Source organism: Crinia signifera, chromosome 1, assembly GCF_055691185.1.
Source record: "Crinia signifera chromosome 1, ASM5569118v1, whole genome shotgun sequence".
Classification (NCBI taxonomy): Eukaryota; Metazoa; Chordata; class Amphibia; order Anura; family Myobatrachidae; genus Crinia; species Crinia signifera.
In genome coordinates, this window is record NC_139217.1 from 471070931 (window position 1) to 471091879 (window position 20949).

Consider the following 20949-nt stretch of genomic DNA (forward strand, 5'->3'; position numbering starts at 1 on the left):
TGTGATCGTCCCCGTGATCGTCCCCGTGAGATAGAGCCGTGATCTCCCTTCCCCCGCCCCCCCCCCGACCCGGCCACAGAGCACAGGGGAGTGTGACCTGAGGGGGAGCGTGACCTGAGGGGGAGCGCTGCGTGATCAACGGAGCGGGCTGCTGGGTGCAGGAGCCGGCTATCCAGACGCTGGAGCCTGGAGGTAGGGACACGGGGAGCAGCAGCCAGCCACACAACTCGGATCCTACCTGGGCACGGCAACGCAGCGCAGGGCATAATCGCACTGGGGCAGGGGGTCCCTGCAGTGTATGATCAGTGGCGGGGTCCCTGCAGCTACTACTTCCCATCCGCTGCAGGGACCCTGCCACTGATCAAACATACACTGCAGGGACCCCCTGCCGCCAGTGCGATTATGCCCTGCGCTGCGCTGCCCAGAGGTGGGTGGGGGGAGAGGAATCCCGTTTCAGACCCGTTGTGACACCAAAAAAAACGGGTCTGAAACGGGTAGGACCCTGCTTTTTTACCGTTTCCAAAAACCGTTTTTTTGGAAACGGTAAAATCGCTCTGCCCCTTTCAGACCGCACATATTACCGTTTTAAAACGGTTAAAAATCAGCAAAATACTGTTTTTTTAGTGCGGTCTGAAAGGGGCACTAGCTGTGACCGGTAACCCCTTTCACACTGCATGAATTACCGGGTCGAACCGGCAAGAAACCGGCATGAACCCGGTAATTTTGTACGATGTGAAAGGGGTATTAATAATGAGTGCACCTGCTGGGTGACATGGAAAACGTGAACTGTGTGGGGTCCTGAAGACCGAGTTTGAGAACCCCTGCAGTAAACACTAGTGTGTGTCAATAGCTGTTGTAGTATCTGAGTCGCTGCAGCAGAGATGTGTCAGTATCTATCCTCAGTAACTGCGATACCTATAATAATAATACAGGTGGTGTCGCCTGTACTGTGACGGCGGCAGGAGACCTGGGCTCAGCAGCCGCCCCTCCTCTGTTTGCCTGGAGCACAGTCTCTCCTCCTCCAAACAAGTTTGTCCCCATCCCTAACAACTGAGAAGGATACACAGAGACACAGTAAGACTCAGTGACACCAGAGACACCAGTGGGAACCCACAGCAGATCTCAGGGGGGACTTCTCACCATGGCAGCAACATTCCCCCCAAGATCAGCCCCACCCTGATGACGCCAGACCCCCATTATATCCCAGGGTAAGTGGAGCAGCGGCTGTGTGTGATCTGCATTATAAATCCCACATCATACACTACACTTCCTTAGTTATTATTAACAGAATGAATATATATATTTTCCTCACTTTTCCCAGCAGTCCCCCCATTTCTCAAGTTTATCGATCAGCATCGCAATTATTATAATGTTTGGTTTTTGTCGCGTCGTTTTAATTTCTCTATTTTTATTGAATAGTCTCCAATAAATAATAGACAAATAATAATAAACGTTATCCACAAATAACGGCAGACACCGGAAATAATGACACATTATTCATTATATCGTATTACTCCCTTCCCACCCCTGGGCGTGTTGCTATGGCTACGCAATTTTGTTTTATTGTGTTTTTTTGTTCTATCATTTTGCAATGCGAAGATCCACTAAAGTTCCTCAAACAATGTCCTTACAGTCCAGGAATTAAGGATTTCTCTTCTGTGCCCCTGCTAGAAAGCCCTTGTTTATTAGTCAGATAAATGATAACGGGCCTAATTCACCTACCGATTGAGATGATTGAACATTGCTATTTGGCGATTTTTGGGTAATTTGCACCCGGCAGCATGTGTTAACATGCAAGCACATTGCTGGATAGGGGACCCACATGTGACCCGGCATGTAGGGGGGCCTTGCCCTGTGTTGGGTGGCTCCACACATGCTGGCGCCGGGAGTTGGAGTTCTGCGATTATGCACAAGTCTACAACTCTTTCAGAATTAGGCCCAATAAGTGGAGTTCTATAAAAAGCGTACTAGCTTGGGCAGTAGTGTTGGTGCACACCTGTGTAGTGGTTGCAGTAAGCTAGGAACATACTGTTGTTGAACACCTGTGTCCTTGGTTGTAGTAAGCTTGGGCAGTAGTGTTGGTGCACACCTGTGTGGTTGGTTGCAGTAAGCTAGGGCAGTAGTGTTGTTGCACACCTCTGTAGTTAGGTGCAGTAAGCTAGGGCAGTAGTGTTGGTGCACACCTGTGTAGTTAGGTACAGTAAGCTCGGGCAGTAGTGTTGGTGCACACCTGTGTAGTTAGGTGCAGTAAGCTAGGGAAGTAGTGTTGGTGCACACCTGTGTGGTTGGTTGCAGTAAGCTAGGGCAGTAGTGTTGGTGCACACCTGTGTGATTGGTTGCAGTAAGCTAGGGAAGAAGTGTTGGTACACACCTGTGTGGGTGGTTGCAGTAAGCTAGGGAAGAAGTGTTGGTACACACCTGTGTGGTTGGTTGTAGTAAGCTAGTAGAGTAGTGTTGTTGCACACCTATGCAGTTAGGTGACGTAAGCTAGGGCAGTAGTGTTGGTGCACACCTGTGTGGTTGGTTGCAGTAAGCTAGATAAGAAGTGTTGGTACACACCTGTGTGGTTGGTTGTAGTAAGCTAGTAGAGTAGTGTTGTTGCACACCTCTGTAGTTGGGTGACGTAAGCTAGGGTAGTAGTGTTAATGCACACCTGTGTGGTTAGGTGCAGTAAACTTGGGAAGTAGTGTTGGTGCACACCTGTGTAGCTGATTGCAGTAAGTTTGGGCAGTAGTGTTGTTGGTGCACACCTGTGTGGTTGGTTGTAGTAAGCTAGTAAAGTGTTTTTGGTGCACACCTATGTAACATAGAAACATAGAATGTGACGGCAGATAAGAAGCACTTGGCCCATCTAGTCTGCCCCTTTTTTTAAACATGTTACCTCAAACCATATTTGATCCTTATTTTTTGTAAGGATATCACTATGCTTATCCCAAGCATGTTTACATTGTACTACTGTATTTGCCTCTACCACCTCTGATGGGAGGCTATTCCACTTATCTACTACTCTTTCTGTGAAGTAATTCTTCCTCACATTTCCCGTGAATCTTCCTCCCTCTAGTTTCAGTGCATGTCCTCGTGTTCTGCTGCTCCTCTTCCTGTGACAAATGTCTCCCACCTGTACCTTCCTCCCCCTAGTGTCAGTGCATGTCCTCGTGTTCTGCTGCTCCTCTTCCTGTGACTAATGTCTCCCACCTGTACCTTCCTCCCCCTAGTGTCAGTGCATGTCCTCGTGTTCTGCTGCTCCTCTTCCTGTGACTAATGTCTCCCACCTGTACCTTCCTCCCCCTAGTGTCAGTGCATGTCCTCATGTTCTGTTGCTCCTCTTCCTGTGAAGAATGTCTCCCACCTGAATCTTCCTCCCTCTAGTGTCAGTGCATGTCCTCGTGTTCTGCTGCTCCTCTTCCTGTGAAGAATGTCTCCCACCTGTACCTTCCTCCCTCTAGTGTCAGTGCATGTCCTCGTGTTCTGCTGCTCCTCTTCCTGTGACGAATGTCTCCCACCTGTACCTTGTTATAACCCTTGATATATGTGAAAGTTTCTATCATGTCCCCCCTTTCCCTTCTCTGCTCTAAAGTATACATATTAAGATCTTTTAGTCTTTCCAGGTATGTTTTGTGATGTAGGCCATGCACCATTTTAGCTGACCTTCTTTGTACAGTCTCTAATGTATTTATATCCTTCTGGAGATATGGCCTCCAGAACTGAACACAATACTCTAGATGAGGTCGTACCAATGACCTATAAAGTGGCATTATTACTTCTTTCTTTCTACTGCTGATACCTCTCCCTATGCAACCAAGCATCTGACTTGCCTACTTCATTGCTTTGTTACATTGCCTACCTGCCTAGTTAGTTGAAGTAATGTAAGCTAGCGGAGTAGTGTTAGTGCACAGCACACCTCTGTTGTTAGGTGCAGTAAGCTACAGCAGTAGTGTTGGTACACACCTGTGTAGTTGGTTGTACTAAGCTAGGAGAGTAGTGTTGGTGCACACCTCTGTGGTTGGTTGCAGTAAGCCAGGGAAGTAGTGTTGGTGCACACCTGTGTGGTTGGTTGTAGTAAGCTAGGAGAGTAGTGTTGGTGCACACATATGTACTTAGTTGAAGTAAGCTAGGGGAGTAGTGTTAGTGCACATGCACACCATTGTAGTTAGGTGCAGTAAGCTAAGGCAGTAGTGTTAGTGCACACCTGTGTAGCTGGTTGCAGTAAGCTAGGGCAGCAGTGTTGGTGCACACCTGTGTGGTTGGTTGTAGTAAGCTAGGTGAGTAGTGTTGATGCACCCCTATGTACAGTACTTAGTTGAAGTAAGTTATGGGAGTAGTGTTAGTGCACACCTTTGTAGTTAGGTGCAATAAGCTCAGGCAGTAGTGTTGGTGCACACCTGTGTAGCTGGTTGTAGTAAGCCAGGGCAGCAGTGTTGGTGCACACCTATGTACTTAGTTTAAGTAAGCTAGGGCAGTAGTGTTGGTGCACACCAGTGTGGTTGGTTGCAGTAAGCTAGGAGAGTAGTGTTGGTGCACACCTGTGTGGTTGGTTGTAATAAGCTAGAAGAGTAGTGTTGGTGCACACCTGTGTAGCTAGGTACAGTAAGCTTGGGCAGTAGTGTTGGTGCACACCTGTGTAGTTAGGTACACTAAGCTCGGGCAGTAGTGTTGGTGCACACTTGTATGGTTAGGTACAGTAAGCTCGGGCAGTAGTGTTGGTGCACACCTGTGTAGTTAGGTACAGTAAGCTCGGGCAGTAGTGTTGGTGCACACCTGTGTAGTTAGGTACAGTAAGCTCGGGCAGTAGTGTTGGTGCACACCTGTGTAGTTAGGTACAGTAAGCTTGGGCAGTAGTGTTGGTGAACACCTGTGTAGTTAGGTACAGTAAGCTCGGGCAGTAGTGTTGGTGCACACCTGTGTAGTTAGGTACAGTAAGCTAGGGCAGTAGTGTTGGTGCACACCAGTGTGGTTGGTTGCAGTAAGCTAGGAGAGTAGTGTTGGTGCACACCTGTGTGGTTGGTTGTAATAAGCTAGAAGAGTAGTGTTGGTGCACACCTGTGTAGCTAGGTACAGTAAGCTTGGGCAGTAGTGTTGGTGCACACCTGTGTAGTTAGGTACACTAAGCTCGGGCAGTAGTGTTGGTGCACACTTGTATGGTTAGGTACAGTAAGCTCGGGCAGTATTGTTGGTGCACACCTGTGTAGTTAGGTACAGTAAGCTCGGGCAGTAGTGTTGGTGCACACCTGTGTAGTTAGGTACAGTAAGCTCGGGCAGTAGTGTTGGTGCACACCTGTGTAGTTAGGTACAGTAAGCTCGGGCAGTAGTGTTGGTGCACACCTGTGTAGTAAGGTACAGTACGCTAGAGCAGTATTGTTGGTGCACACCTGTGTAGTTAGGTACAGTAAGCTCGGGCAGTAGTGTTGGTGCACACCTGTGTAGTTAGGTACAGTAAGCTCGGGCAGTAGTGTTGGTGCACACCTGTGTAGTTAGGTACAGTAAGCTTGGGCAGTAGTGTTGGTGAACACCTGTGTAGTTAGGTACAGTAAGCTCGGGCAGTAGTGTTGGTGCACACCTGTGTAGTTAGGTACAGTAAGCTAGGGCAGTAGTGTTGGTGCACACCAGTGTGGTTGGTTGCAGTAAGCTAGGAGAGTAGTGTTGGTGCACACCTGTGTAGCTAGGTACAGTAAGCTCGGGCAGTAGTGTTGGTGCACACCTGTGTAGTTAGGTACAGTAAGCTCGGGCAGTAGTGTTGGTGCACACCTGTGTAGTAAGGTACAGTACGCTAGAGCAGTATTGTTGGTGCACACCTGTGTAGTTAGGTACAGTAAGCTCGGGCAGTAGTGTTGGTGCACACCTGTGTAGTAAGGTACAGTAAGCTAGAGCAGTATTGTTGGTGCACACCTATGTAGTTAGGTACAGTAAGCTCGGGCAGTAGTGTTGGTGCACACCTGTGTAGTAAGGTACAGTAAGCTCAGGCAGTAGTGTTGGTGCACACCTGTGTAGTAAGGTACAGTAAGCTAGGGCAGTATTGTTGGTGCACACCTGTGTAGTTAGGTACAGTAAGCTCAGGCAGTAGTGTTGGTGCACACCTATGTAGTTAGGTACAGTAAGCTCGGGCAGTAGTGTTGGTGCACACCTGTGTAGTTAGGTACAGTAAGCTCGGGCAGTAGTGTTGGTGCACACCTATGTAGTTAGGTACAGTAAGCTCGGGCAGTAGTGTTGGTGCACACCTTTTTATTTACCGAACCTGCATGGAATTAGCGGCATAATGAAGGTAAAGCTGTACAAACTCCTGGGCGCAAGACTTTTAAGATGCCAAAACAGCAATTAAGATACCCAAAAACCCAACTGTAGACAGACCTCTGCCAGCACTTCAGGAGGGTACGAAAAGAGACCTGCGATTATGGATGGGCACTCGCACCAAGAGGTCCAAATATTTTTTTGGCGGGCACTGCTGCCACAATAGAACGATTGACTGAGGGTCTAATTCAGAGTTGCATGCAAACTGAAGAGTGGACGCTAGCGCACAGTGCTGTCAGTACTGCCCATGCATCCCCATGGTTACCATTGGCAGGCGCAGTGCACCTTTTCACTCAGGCCCTTATTTTAGTTGACTCGGACAGATGCGTATTTTTGGACGGCCACTGAGTGATCTTAGCCCCGCCTATCGTACGGATCGCTCACACCGTCAGACGCTGAGCGATCAGACCGCGAGTGGATGTTTCATGTGAACACCTCCCCCATCTATGGGAATCTCCCCCATCCTCCGATGGTCGCCGACCATGGAATGATGGACCGAGCAGTCAGACAGCACCGAGTGCTCCAGACCACTCGGACATTTTTCCGTATGAAAGCAGTGATATGTTTGGGCAGCTGGCATCCGGCTAGGTCATATGTCCGCCCCCCACACGTGCGTCACAGCCGCATTACCATACGTACGCCCAGCGTTTTCATGGGAACGCCCATGAAACGCCGGACGTACGCATATGGTAATGAGCCCAAACAGCCCTTCATGCCCCTCTCCACCCCCTGCTCGTATTGTTCCGACTGATCATTCTCTGTACGGAATTCACGCCATATTCGGACATGCGCAGATACGCCTCTGAACATGCGCAAACACAAAACATCGGCCGTCCGACTGAACACAGAGCCGTCCGACTCAATCAGAATAAGGGCCTAAGAGGGGTAAATTGGTACTTGTTACCTAGAACGGCGCCCACGATATTGATCCTTGGCATCGCAAGGAAAAAAATTGCGTAGGTCGCATCGCATGCGGCCAAAAAAATGCATGCGATGCGACCAACGCGATTACCGCGATTTTACATAGGGAACAATGTTAAATGGCCCAATTGACCCGATTTCACATAGGGAACAATGTTAAATGGCCCACAGACCCCAAATACCCACCCTGAAGTGTGAAATGGCCCCCCAATTGTTAACGCCACCCCACGATCAACGTCAACCCAAAGCGTGGCGAGTGCAGCGAGCCCGCGAGGGGCGGCGGTAGGCGTTCTCCGACCTTTTCATACCCCCACTAGTGGAGTCGAGAATAGAAAGTGTGGCGAGCGCAGCGAGCCACCGAGCCCAAAGCGTGGCGAGGGGACGCGGAAACCTTCACAGGTATCCACGTCCCCTCGCGGGCTTCACAGGTATCCACGTCCCCTCGCGGGCTTCACAGGTATCCACGTCCCCTCGCGGGCTTCACAGGTATCCACGTCCCCTCGCGGGCTTCACAGGTATCCGCGTCCGCTCGCGGGCTTCACAGGTATCCACGTCCCCTCGCGGGCTTCACAGGTATCCACGTCCCCTCGCGGGCTTCACAGGTATCCACGTCCCCTCGCGGGCTTCACAGGTATCCGCGTCCGCTCGCAAAACTTTCTATTCTCAACTCTGATGTGGATAGTGGGGGTATGAAAAGGTCGGAGGACGCGTACCGCTGCCCCTCGCGGGCTTGCTGCGCTCGCCACGCTTCGGATTGACGTTGATCGTTGGGTGGCGTTAATAATTGGGGGGTGCCATTTCACACTTCAGGGTGGCTATTTGGGGTCTGTGGGCCATTTAACATTGTTCCCTATGTAAATCGCGGGCATCGCATCGGTCGCATCGCATGCCATTATAATGGCATGCGATGTACATGCGATGCCCGTGATGGGCGCCGTTCTAGGAAACAAGTACCGGTAAATTTACTAAGATGGGAGTTCTATTGAAGATGGGACGTTGCCCATAGTAACCAACAGATTCTTACTATTGTCTTCTAGAAGGTGCTAAATAAATAAGTACAATCTGATTGGTTGCTATGGGCAACAGCAACATCCCATCTTCAATAGAACTCTCATCTTAGTAAATTTACACCAGAGAGAGCCCGTGTTGGTGCGGATTAATACATAGACAGTCAATAGGGCAAAAGGGTCAACATGGGCTAGGTCGACAGTCTAAAGGTTTTTTCATTGTTTTTTTACCCGAATGTCGACACAGTCAACATGGACACAGGTTAAAGTGCACACGGTCCCCTCTCATTTTTTTATTCCCCCACCACACCCTATAGTGGATGGTAGGGCATGATATACCGCCTGTCGGCTCAAAACCCATATTGACCTAACACATGTCGGCCAAATGACCCTGTCGACCTAATCATACCCTCCAACATGGCGACAAAATGGAGAGGCAACATGTCAGGGGGCGGGGCAAGGCTGACATCACTTGGCCCCTCCCCCCATGCTGGAAACCCTTTGGCGGGGGGGGGGGCGCAATATTTGAAGTCACGCCACTGCCAGTAGGGTAGGCAAGCCTGCTGTCAGAGCCGAATTTCCCATTAGGCACGTGAGGCACCGGCCTAGGGGCGGCACATGTTTGGGGGCGGCACTTTGATGCCTGTGATAGTACTGTCAGCCCAAAATGTACCAATAACTGAAAAATATCCACTGTACTTTACTATATTCCATCTTAAATAGAGTGTAAATGGATGGGACATGCAGATACTGCCCCTATAAACTGTCCTACTTAGTAAACATTATTGTTGTGCCTAGGGGCGCCCTCATCCCTAAATCCGCCCCTGCCTGCTGTCATTTTACAAACCAAGCCTGTAACTTCACAGATAGGATCTGATTGGCCGGTGATAACAACCAGACACTTTATCACTTCACCGAGCTTAATAAATCTACCCCAGAATTCGCCTGGCGAGTGACCAGGTGACCTGGGAACGGGTGATATCAGCGAGAGGAGCCACATACATTATTACTGTGGAAATCTGACCCACTGGTGACAGGGCCGTGTCTGAGATCTGATTGTTACACCAAGTATCACTGCTGGATACAATAACACAATGTGTTGTGCGACTCCCATGGCTGCCGTCCCAGTGCCTGTGTGTACACATCTCCATAGCGACAGGGCCAACATAAGGGACCTGAAATAATGCAGCCGACAGGCTTAACCCGTACTTGTCACCGGTCCCTAACTTTTCAGTCCCCGGCATTGTCACACTTCTCTGTTTCCGCATGCTAGGTGGTGCTCTTGCCAGTGGCAGGAGAATTATGGGGTGTATGCCGCAGATTTAGGGCCCTATTCACTAAAACATGCAATTTGCAATGACTCTGGGCCTGATTCAGACCTGCACACACTCCTGCGTTTTCCCTGACGCTCTTAGAAACCGCCCAGTTACCGCCCCCAAACGCCGGCTTCCTGTCAATCATCTTGCGTACAGCCACCAATTAAAAAAGTAGCAGGGTTTTATCGCAGGGCGGTCTATCGATAATGGCCTGTCCTCTGAATACGCAACTGTGCGATCAGGCCTGAATTAGGACCTTTGTCTTAGCCATTGGTTCCCACACTGGGCGCCTCGGGACACTGACAGGGGGGCCCTGGGTTGGTGGTCCGGGACCAATTACAAATATTTATGGCCAATGTTTTAGGCGCGAGTGAATAGAAAGGTCAACAGTCAAAAGGTCGACTTGCACTAACTTGACATGAAAAAGGTAGACACATGAAACAGTCAACATGACATGTCGACACCAGCCAGCATGGACCCCCAATTAGTGTAGTGTGTACCATCGCATTGTCATTGCCGACATGGATCGAAATGCATAGAAAGGTCCATAAAAGTTTAAAAACTCATGTCAACCTTTCATGTGTCATGACCATTTACTTGTGTTGACATTTTGTCAATGGCGACTGAGCGCATGTTGCCATTTGGTCAGTGTTGACCTACTGTATGTTGGACTTTTGTCAATGTCGACCGTGAATCTGTCAGCCGGAACCAGATGTACTTCATAAATGGGACTAAACTGAGGAGAAATAATGGGGTTTAATAGAAGGTGAATTCAATGGAAGCGGAACGAGGCTGGAATATGATTATTTTCTGCGCAGTGCATCTCTTCGCGCACCTAGACACCCAATCAGCAGCTCGCACACCTGGACACCCAATCAGCAGCTCGCACACCTGGACACCCAATCAGCAGCTCGCACACCTAGACACCCAATCAGCAGCGACAGGCAAACTCCCTGCACTCGGCAACCGCTGGGCTGTACTGATTATATGCCATACCTCCCAACTGTCCCGCGAAATGTGGGAATGTCCCGGTCTTTGGGGACCTACCTGCATCCCTCCCGCGGGAGGCGGTGTCCCGCTGTGGGGGGGGGGGGGGCAGTTGGGAGTCCCCCCCAATCTGACAGAATAGACGCTGTGTGCATGTGCACCACGTCTATTCAGAGGCGCAGCAGGCGAAAACGGGGGCGCTGTCCTCATTTGCATATGCCACACCCTCATATACATAAGCCACGTCCCCATTTACGGGTGAGTGTCCCTATTCTTGATGGGTTAAGTTGTGAGGTATGTATAGTGTCTCTGCAGGGTTTCCATCCGTTCCTACTTATCCTATTGTATTTCGTTCGTCCACCCACCTCCTTTTAGTATGTTAACTCCTATGAGCAGGGCCCTCCTTCCTCACGTACTCACCCTACCTCTTTACCTCACCAGCGCTCCTGCCCTGTTCTTCCCTTCCTCTACTTCATCTTCAGTCTCCTCGACAATTTCGACACCTACTTCAGAACTGATGCTGATTTTAGTTCTACCAGCTATACCCCTATTTATGCTGTATTTTATCAACACACCCTGTACGTTACCTTGTAATGGGCCTGATTCTGGTTCACTTATACACACAAACTCCTTCTTTAATGGACAAAACTGCACTGCAGGTGGGGCTGATGTAGCAGAGTTATACCCATTTCACATTGCAGCTTTAACACGGTATATTGCCGTTTTTTTACCGTTTTAAAACGGGAACAGCTGCAGTGTGAATGCTCCATTGTCAATTTACCGGTTACAGAATACCGGTATTTTGAAACGTGTTAAAAGCCGGATCCTGCACGTTTCTGAGCCGTTTTCCCTGCAGTCTGAACAGCTCAGAAACCGTATTTGCTACAAATGATAACCACACAAGGTGATAGGTTGTCTCCCTGCATAAACCCCGCCCACAAGCAGGAAATAAACATTTAACATGACATTGTATGGCTTTCTATGGGTGAAACGGGTTGAAAGCAGGTTTGCAATGTGAAACCAGTAATGCCCCTTTCAGACCGCACTTAAAAACCGGTATTTTTAAAAGGTGCAGGACCACTTTACCGTTTTACAAAAGCCGTTTTTGTAAACCGGTTAAAATGGAGGGTCCCACCCGTTTCAGACCCGGTATTTTGGCATCAAAATCGGGTCTGAAACGGTATTTAGGACCCAGCTAATGAGCTGGGTCCTAAAGTCAGTGCAGTGAATATTTAATGAGCGCTCATTAAATATTCATAGCACTTCCGCCGCTCCCCGCTGCCCCCCCCCCCCCGCCGCGGGTTAACATCCCACGACTCCCCCCCCCAACAATGTGTTAAGAAACCCCCCCCCCCCCTGTGCAGCCGGTACCTCCGTAATTGCGGATCCCGGCAGTATGGACGGCTGCGCTTATTAAAAAAAAAAAGTGACTTTCCGAAAGTCACATTTCTTGTAAGAAAAGTGACTTTCGGAAAATGGCTGCCCCCATACGAAAGACAGTTTTTTTAAACAGGTTTTCCTATGGGGCAGCCATTTTCCGAAATACACTTTTTTTCATAAGTGCATCCGTCCATACTGCTGGTTGTGTGTGTTAACCCGCGGGGGTGTATCAGTTGGAAGTACACCCCCCACCCAAATCTAACTCTTTGCACATGTTACATCTGCCCCACCTGCAGTGCACATGGTTTTGTCCAAGAATGAGTTTGCTTTTTGGGAGTGAACCAGAATCAGGCTCAATATACTGCTGGGGAAATTGTTTATTTTACCCACATGTTAGATTTCATCATTTGCCAGCAGAGGGCGCTGTGTTTTGTAGAAACGTATTCTGTGTTACATCATGTTATTTTAGTCCTATTGGGAAAAAAGTGCTATAAATATCATTATTATTATTATACATATATAACTAGCACCGGCTTATGTGGGATATGGGCTTTAAGGGTGACCAATCACTAGACACTTGGGCAGATATCTACTTAGGTAGGTATTGAAGTTTGGGGAGTCTCCACCCGAACAATCATTTTCTGTTCAGTAGTATGGGGGGGGGGGGGGGGGTCCACCAGGCCTCAGTTATGGGGAGCCCCCTATGGTATAGATATGACTGACCTTGTTCCCTCCATTACCAATAAACCGCACACAATACGCAATTACTGCAGCGGAAGGACAATAAATAGCGTTTATTACAGGAAAACTGAGGATATGCCAAATAGAAATTACTGTATAATACGACTGTTGTTCCCCAAAGGATAATATAATACCACAATAAAGCATCGCTTCGTGCTCCAGTAACGACTTCCGCACCCTCCGGTATCTGTAGCGTAGATTCCATTAACTGACAGGTTCTCACTAGTAGCAGATATATACTGTGTCCAGCCCCGGACATTAATCCCCCTTATGTCTTATCTAGGCAATAAGGATTCTATGTATCAATGAGAAGCCCTGTACACATGCATCGATTTTTGGCTATTTTCGATTCGATTTTGCTTATGGAAGCAAAATCGAATCCACATCAAATGGTTTTTAGGACACCTTCGATCTGCATTCGATTCGATGCGAGCTCTCGTTTTCTCAAAATCTCGAATTCGATATCTAATGCAAAAGTACAGATCTAATGCAAAATTGAATGGGAAGGTCTAATGCCAGATCTAATAGAAAATTGAATCTAACATCAAATCTAAAGCAAAACGAAGCGTGTGTACATAGCTTATACGTTGCGATATGTATGCTGTGCGATATGTGTGCTGTGCGATATGTGTACTGTGCGTTTTGAACTTAATCTGTGCTGTACGATTTTGGCACTTGTAGGTGGTTGCGGTGCGATGCGATTTTTGCCTCTTTTTTTTTGTTTGTTTTTAGTTACCTAATGGACATTGCATCACATGTGCTACAAAATAGATGTGATGTAGCACAAAAAGTACAATATTGTACCCGCTGGGACACGCATCACATCCCCGCAGGTACACGGTGCGATTTTAAAACTTTAAAAGTTCAAAATGCATGTTAAAATCACACCGTGTATGGGCACCTTTAGAGTCAGATTTATCAATGAGTGATATTCTGGTTATCACTCATTATCTATCTATCTATCTATCTATCTATCTATCTATTAGCTGGACTGCCATTTATAATTCCTAATGAGTGATAACAAGAATATCACTCGTTGATAAATGTGCCCATTTATTATGAAGCGCATATTCAGTGCAATGTGGGCGGGATCTTACCATCCATGATCGCATTGCAATGTGCAATTCCAAGGGCAGGGTTTATCTCTACATACAGAAACTCAGGAGACACTTAATATTTGCAGCCAACCCCCAACCGGTGATACCTGGTGGTACCTTTTGTACTTAATGCCAATATTCACGTCTCTGTTCCTCTCAGGTACGGCGGCTTCTGTCCTCAGTACAAGTACAACCTGGGTAAGACGTACGGGAAGCTGACCAGCCAGTTACTGACCAGTCCTGATATCCGCCACTCGCAGCAGCTGGTGCTCCAGTCTGTTCCATATCCTCCACCTCGTACAGACAGCGACCTGGGATCTTCCCAGGACATCACCAGACGGCAGAGGACACGCCTGGGAGATCAGAAAGTCACCTGGAGTATGATACCGGGATACACTGGTAAATTTAAAATGCCCTTATAGCTATAACTTTATGTATAGAGAAATTGCCCATAGCAACCAGCTGCTACCTGTCATTTTATAGAATGTGCCTGATAAATGATTCCCATCTGACTACACCCTTTATTGCGTATTGTGGCTTCACTGGGAAGCTAGTTTGCACGCCTGCACACCAATTTTTTATATACAAATTTTTCAGAGGGGACACCCCAATTTTCATATGTGTATAAGAGGGGGTGCTGTTCCCAGCAGTCAGTTTCACAGTATTTTGAACAGGAAGAGAAAAAGGAGACTGCTCTTAGGGGGAACGCACTGAAAAAGTAGAATCATGAAACGTAGCTTTTAATTCTTAAACATTAATAATCCCACAATGTGTTTATTTGGGAATACAGCGAAAAAATAGAGGTTAAAATCAGACATACAGAACATATACACACTATGTGCTCAAAGATAAGAAAATGTGTGTTTTAAAATTACACTTGAATCCTATCTGATAATGACTTGTTAAATTATAGCCAGTGATGTAGTGTTTTACACATGAGAGTTTATACCCTTATTGAATGGGTCTTAGCTGCTCTTAAGTATGAGAATTTCTTATGCTCTCCCTCCTGTCGACCAACCCTTAGTGGTTCATTTTGACACCATAATTAAGGTCACAAAAAATATGTATAGGTTACCACCGGATTGCACTCTGTCTTACACCTTTGTTGGTGGGCAGGTAGTGAAGTGCTTAAGTGTGATCTTCTCAGTATTTATCCTTTGGTGCCACCTAGTGGTGGTTTGGACAGAGATAAATAGGATTTTTATTGGGGGTCACAAGAGGATTTTGTAAAAAAAGAAATATTACTGTTGTATCGCTTTTTATAGCAGCAGAACCAATTTCAAAGGTCTTATAAGAACAATAATTGTCTGGGATTACTCAGTGTATTTTAGGAGCGCCCAGGTGGGTAGATTAAGTTATAAGGTGGGGTTTGAATTACCCCTTATTTAATCAAGGCAATAGCCCAAACACACCTGTAGGGTGGTTTGTACCTTGCTTCACCTCTGGTGTTATCTATAGACACCTGGGTGAGCTGATGGCGCCCCAATACATTAACATCACAAATTTAACATTTTTAGGCTAACAAGCATATCAGATGGTATTGGCAAGCCACTCCCTCTTATGAGCCCTCAATATTGCCAGTGTTGGATGACCATGTGAAGGACTTTCTAATAAATGTGGCAGTGTGCAGTAGGCGACTGACAAATTATTATACAGACAGAAAAGCAGCGGACAGTGCGACCGTTTGCATTAAGTTGGAAGGGAGTTTGCATTAGCATTAGTAGTAAATTGTGCTACCATATTTCCACCTGATTTACTCTCCCAGAACCAGGACTTACTGGAGAATTATACTGGATTTTCCCTTTAGGACACATTAAATGCCCTGTCTCCTACCTCTCCCCATGTCCTCAGGCTTCATCCCCCGGGCGCAGAAATTTTATGCTAAGACTTACGCGGAAACCACCCGAGACGCTCTGAGCGACTTCCAGAGAGAACAGCAACTGCAGGACAGCCAGCGCCAGCAGCAAATGCTGCTCAATAAACTACAGACTGGCCAGAAAGTGCCTTACACGGAACAGGACAAACAGGTGAGGCCTGTACTCTCCTCCGCCGCCTTCCCTGTGGGGGAGACTTATCAAGCAGCAAAGCGGCGACATTGCCCGTAGCAACCATAGATACTCCTTAGCTGCATAAAGTCCATTTCTGTTATTTTACTGTCACTATTCCTGATACTGATAGGAACATAAGGTATACCGGAGATATGTAACTCTCATCACTGGGAGTATCGCATTTATCTGTTCGGTCCCATCTCTGAAACACTAACCGGTCATGGCAGAAGAAAATACCTCTCCAGAACTTATTACAAGTCCTAGTGCCTGAAATAGTCAGTACAAGACTCAGAAACATCCATCGCTGCTATAGGGGAGAGACATTTATTGTTATCTGACACAGGAAAGTAACACCTCAGGCCATGGAATCAGTCAGGTGACTTTGGTTTCCATGGTGATTGTCGTAGCTAAGGAGACGACCATGTCTGAGTTTTCAAGTGCCAATTTCAGGCAAAAGTATCAGACTAAGTATGATTTTAAAGGGGAATTCTTCGCTGTAATTATTGCTGGGGTTAACGTCTGTGCGATTGTGTTGGTAACACCTTTGTGTCTGCAGCTCATCAGCACCAAATACCGGACTCCGCTTCCAGCCCTGTCCAATGAACCAGTCTCCTACGTCTCTCCTGGCGCCTACCAATTACATCTCTCTCCCTACTACATGGAGGACCAGAACCCACACAAGTACTTTATCTCAGGTGACGCTGCGCTTGTTGTAGCCCCTTTATCGTAACTGAAGCAGTAGATACCGTCTTTCCCCGATAATTAGCCCTACCCCGATAATAAGCCCTACCCCAGATTTTGGACGCTGGTCCAAAATAAGCCCTCCCCCGAAAATAAGACCTACCATTTTCCCCATGTAATTGTATGTACACCTAATGTGTAGCCTCCGCTCGGCCCCCGCTGACTCCCGCTGACCCCCGCTGACCCCCGCTGCCCTCCGCTCACTCACCAGCAGCACCGCAGCTCCCGTTCCCAGGGATGCATTGCGGTAGGCGCGGCGTGACGTCACGCCGCGCACATCGCGCCGCGCACATCACGCGGCTGACTGGCTGGCTGCTGCTCACCACACAGCGCCATCAACGAAAATTAAGTAAACCTTCAAACAAACAGGTGTGTAGCCTCCGCTCGGCCCCCGCTGACTCCCGCTGACCCCCGCTGACCCCCGCTCACTCACCAGCAGCACCGCAGCTCCCGTTCCCAGGGATGCATTGCGGTTGGCGCGTCGTGAAATAAGCCCTCCCCCGAAAATAAGACCTATGGTCTTTTTTGTGGGAAAAAAAAAATAAGACAGTGTCTTATTATCGGGGAAACACGGTATATGCAAAAATGTCCAGCTCACAAGTATAAAGGTTAGAAAATATTCAGACATAGGCGTATTTCTCCCCTGCGTTGCCTCCACTTGGTATAAGTGCTGGCTCTTTGTGTAAGTCCTCTGGTGATCATATCTAATGAATGCGCAGTAACGCAAAGGGCCTCATTCACAAAGCACAAAACACCAGTTCCTCCTTGGTCTTTTCCCGCACCTAGATTTGGATAAAAATTGGGACTGTTCCAGGAAAATCAGAACATGCCTGAGTGAAGTTTAATAGAGTAAAGAAAGTGCACTAGCATGTACCATGATAAGTCAGCCACCAGAGGGCAGTGTTGTACTTTAGTCTTACCTAGACAGATGATGTGGAGTGGCAGCTACCATTCATGTAAATGAGCTCAGTGACCCCCTACAGTATATATATATATTAATGTAATGAACTCTCATCCCCACAGGTTACACGGGCTACGTCCCCCGCTCACGCTTCCTCTTTGGCACTGGGTACCCCATCACCAGCAACAGAGCAATGGTGGAGTTTGGCCACAAGACCCTGAGAAAAAGCTATGGTGCGGGGGAGCAGCAAGAGCCGCGACAGGAGAGTGAGCCGCTGTCTGACCAGAGCCATATTTACTTGGAGGAACTGGGGTTACTGCCTCGTTACACGGGATATGTGCCGGGTTAGTATGCGCACCATGCCATATGTGCATCATTCACATTCCCATCAGGCCTGGCATCACTACTGTACTCGTCACTGGTAGACTTACCATGGCGGTGCCCAGAGGCCTAACACCGGGCCCATCATGTGCTCCGTGTGGCATCTGTGAGCTCGTACGTACAAAAACATGGCGCCTGCGCTGCTACTGCTGTGTCCAGTCTGCGTAGCCATAGATGGTCCCTTATACCCGTCGACACATGAAAATGGCTGACATGTATTGGTGAGAGATAAAGCAGAGGGCGATAAAGAGGGTCAATCAGCTCACAACTTCCATGTTACAGACAATGGGCAGTATTCAAAGAGCATTTTGGCGATGTGCAGTGAATCCTGTTTAGGATTCGCTGCACATTCACCACTGCTCGCTGCGTTCCGGAGCCTCGCCGGCTCCAATATTCAACGAGTCAGGGGCTCGCTGCCCCTGACCGGCAAATTTTAACTCCTGCGGCGATGCCGCAGGGAGCCTGAGGACGGTGGCAGGCAGGGAGATGGAAGTCTCCCTGCCTGCCCCAGAACGTTTGTGGGGGGGAGGTGGGCTCCCCGGGAGCCAGGCAGCACAGGCTGCCCCCCCGGGGGTGCCAGCAGGGGACCGGGTATATTCACTACACCCGATCATGCATATGTAATGATCGGGTGAAGTGAATATATGAATATCTAATGAGCGGCTCTGCTCCGGCCCCCTGCTGGCTGGTCTGTGTAAAAAAAAATATATATACAGTATATATATATTTTTTTAAATTAAATATATATTCATGTGCTTACAGCACATTAATAAAAATAGCATGTCCCTCCTCAGAATAAAATTCCAGATTTTTTTACACCAATTGTAAAAAACAAAACACTTTATTTTAAAAGTTCACCTTCCACTTCACCATAAAAAGATGAAATGTATTCGCCATCTGGTCATTGAATAGGGTGATTCACCGTTTTAGTCAGAAATTCGCCTTACAGCACAAAATCGCCATAAAAACCTGGCGAATCAGCCTCATTGAATACCGCCCTATGAGTGAAAATGGCAGTTAGGAGCCAGTTGGCCGGTACTTTATCTCTCTCTCTCTCTCTGCGGCTTAGTACATAGGCCCCATAACCTTAGTATGGACATTTGCTGTTGACAATGTAACCACACCTGTGTCAGTAACAGTAGCTAACCCTGTGCTATCCTGACTGCCAGGTTACAAGTTTCAGTACGGACACACCTATGGAAATCTCACCCAGAATGCACTTGGCCAGAGCACAATGCAGAAGCAGATGGTGAACTAGGAGCCGGGAAGGAACCTGCGGAGGAACCTATAGAATTCCTGTTGGGCCCATTTCCTCCTATGCAGAGCTGTGTACTTACTGATGTGACCAGCAGGGGGCTCCGGCCTCCTCACCTCATGTTCATTCCTATCCCGCAGTACTGTGCCTGGTGGATCCTGGGCAGTGATTATGCCAAAGCTGCGGAACTAAGGAGAATGAATCATTATCCCAAATAAAGCACAAAGGTGGCGACAATCATTACTATTACCTGTAATAAATCTGTGTGTGAGCTTTACATTCCGGGTGTTTACCTCTTCATACCATAGGTTCCCACACCGGACACATTGGGGGAAACATACTGAGCATAGTGTGGGAGGTGCAGTGGGTGAGAGGTGCTGTGTGTGAGAGGTGCAGTGTGTGAGCTTTACATTCCGGGTGTTTTCCTCTTCATACCATAGTTTCCCACACTGGACACATTGGGGTAAACATACTGAGCATAGTGTGAGAGGTGCAGTGGGTGAGAGGTGCAGTGGGTGAGAGGTGCAGTGTGTGAGAGGTGCTGTGTGTGAGAGGTGCTGTGTGTGAGAGGTGCTGTGTGTGAGAGGTGCAGTGGGTGAGAGGTGCTGTGTGTGAGAGGTGCAGTGGGTAAGAGGTGCTGTGTGTGAGAGGTGCAGTGTGTGAGAGGTGTAGTGTGTGAGAGGTGCTGTGTGTGAGAGGTGCTGTGTGTGAGAGGTGCAGTGTGTGAGCTTTACATTCCGGGTGATTTCCCCTTCATACCATAAGTTCCCACACCGGACACATTGGGGTAAACATACTGAGCATAGTGTGAGAGGTGCAGTGGGTGAGAGGTGCTGTGTGTGAGAGGTGCTGTGTGTGAGAGGTGCAGTGGGTGAGAGGTGCTGTGTGTGAGAGGTGCAGTGTGTGAGAGGTGTAGTGTGTGAGAGGTGCAGTGTGTGAGAGGTGCTGTGTGTGAGAGGTGCAGTGTGTGAGCTTTACATTCCGGGTGTTTTCCTCTTCATACCATAGTTTCCCACACCGGACACATTGGGGTAAACATACTGAGTATAGTGTGAGAGGTGCAGTGGGTGAGAGGTGCAGTGGGTGAGAGGTGCAGTGGGTGAGAGGTGCAGTGTGTGAGAGGTGCAGTGTGTGAGAGGTGCAGTGTGTGAGCTTTACATTCCGGGTGTTTTCCTCTTCATACCATAAGTTCCCACACCGGACACATTGGGGTAAACCTATTGAGCCCATGTTTGTGCGGAGCCCAGGGCTGGTTAGGACCCCACATCATCCTCCCCCCCACATGGGATCTGTTCCATTAGTGTTACGTGGGATCTGCTCCATTAGTCTTCTGTGGGTTCTGGTCCATTAGTGTTACATGGGATCTGGTCCATTAGTGTTAAATGGGATCTGGTCCATTAGTTTTATGTGGGATCTGCTCCATTACTGTTCTGTAGGATCTGGTCCATTAGTGTTACATGGGATCTGGTCCATTAGTGTTACATAGGATCTGGTCCATTAGTGTTACATGGGATCTGGTCCATTAGTGTTACATGGGATCTGGTCCATTAGTGTTACATGGGATCTGGTCCATTAGTGTTACATGGGATCTGGTCCATTAGTGTTACATGGGATCTACTCCATTAGCGTTATAGGATCTGCTCCATTAGTGTTCTGTAGGATCCCCTCCATCTGTGTTACATGGGATCTGGTCCATTAGTGTTACATGGGATCTGGTCCATTAGTGTAAAGTGGGATCTGCTCCATTAGTGTTATGTGGGATCCGCTCCATTAGTGTTTTTTTGGGATCCCCTCCATTACTGTTACATGGATCTGGTCCATTAGTCCTATGCGAGATCCGCTCCATTACAGGATTCTGTGAGATCTGCTTTACTACCGTTATGTGGACC

General features: G+C 48.1%; 1 protein-coding gene across 1 annotated transcript; it reads left to right on the forward strand.

The window, feature by feature from the left end:
- Positions 1 to 1070: 1070 nt before the first annotated feature.
- On the forward strand, positions 1071 to 19326 carry CIMIP2B (ciliary microtubule inner protein 2B). Its single transcript, XM_083155399.1, has 6 exons — positions 1071 to 1208; positions 13895 to 14133; positions 15586 to 15761; positions 16339 to 16477; positions 17547 to 17768; positions 18975 to 19326. Exons 1-6 carry the CDS (start codon positions 1180 to 1182, stop codon positions 19061 to 19063), a joined length of 894 nt encoding a protein of 297 aa, XP_083011525.1. The 5' UTR covers positions 1071 to 1179; the 3' UTR covers positions 19064 to 19326.
- Positions 19327 to 20949: the final 1623 nt, after the last annotated feature.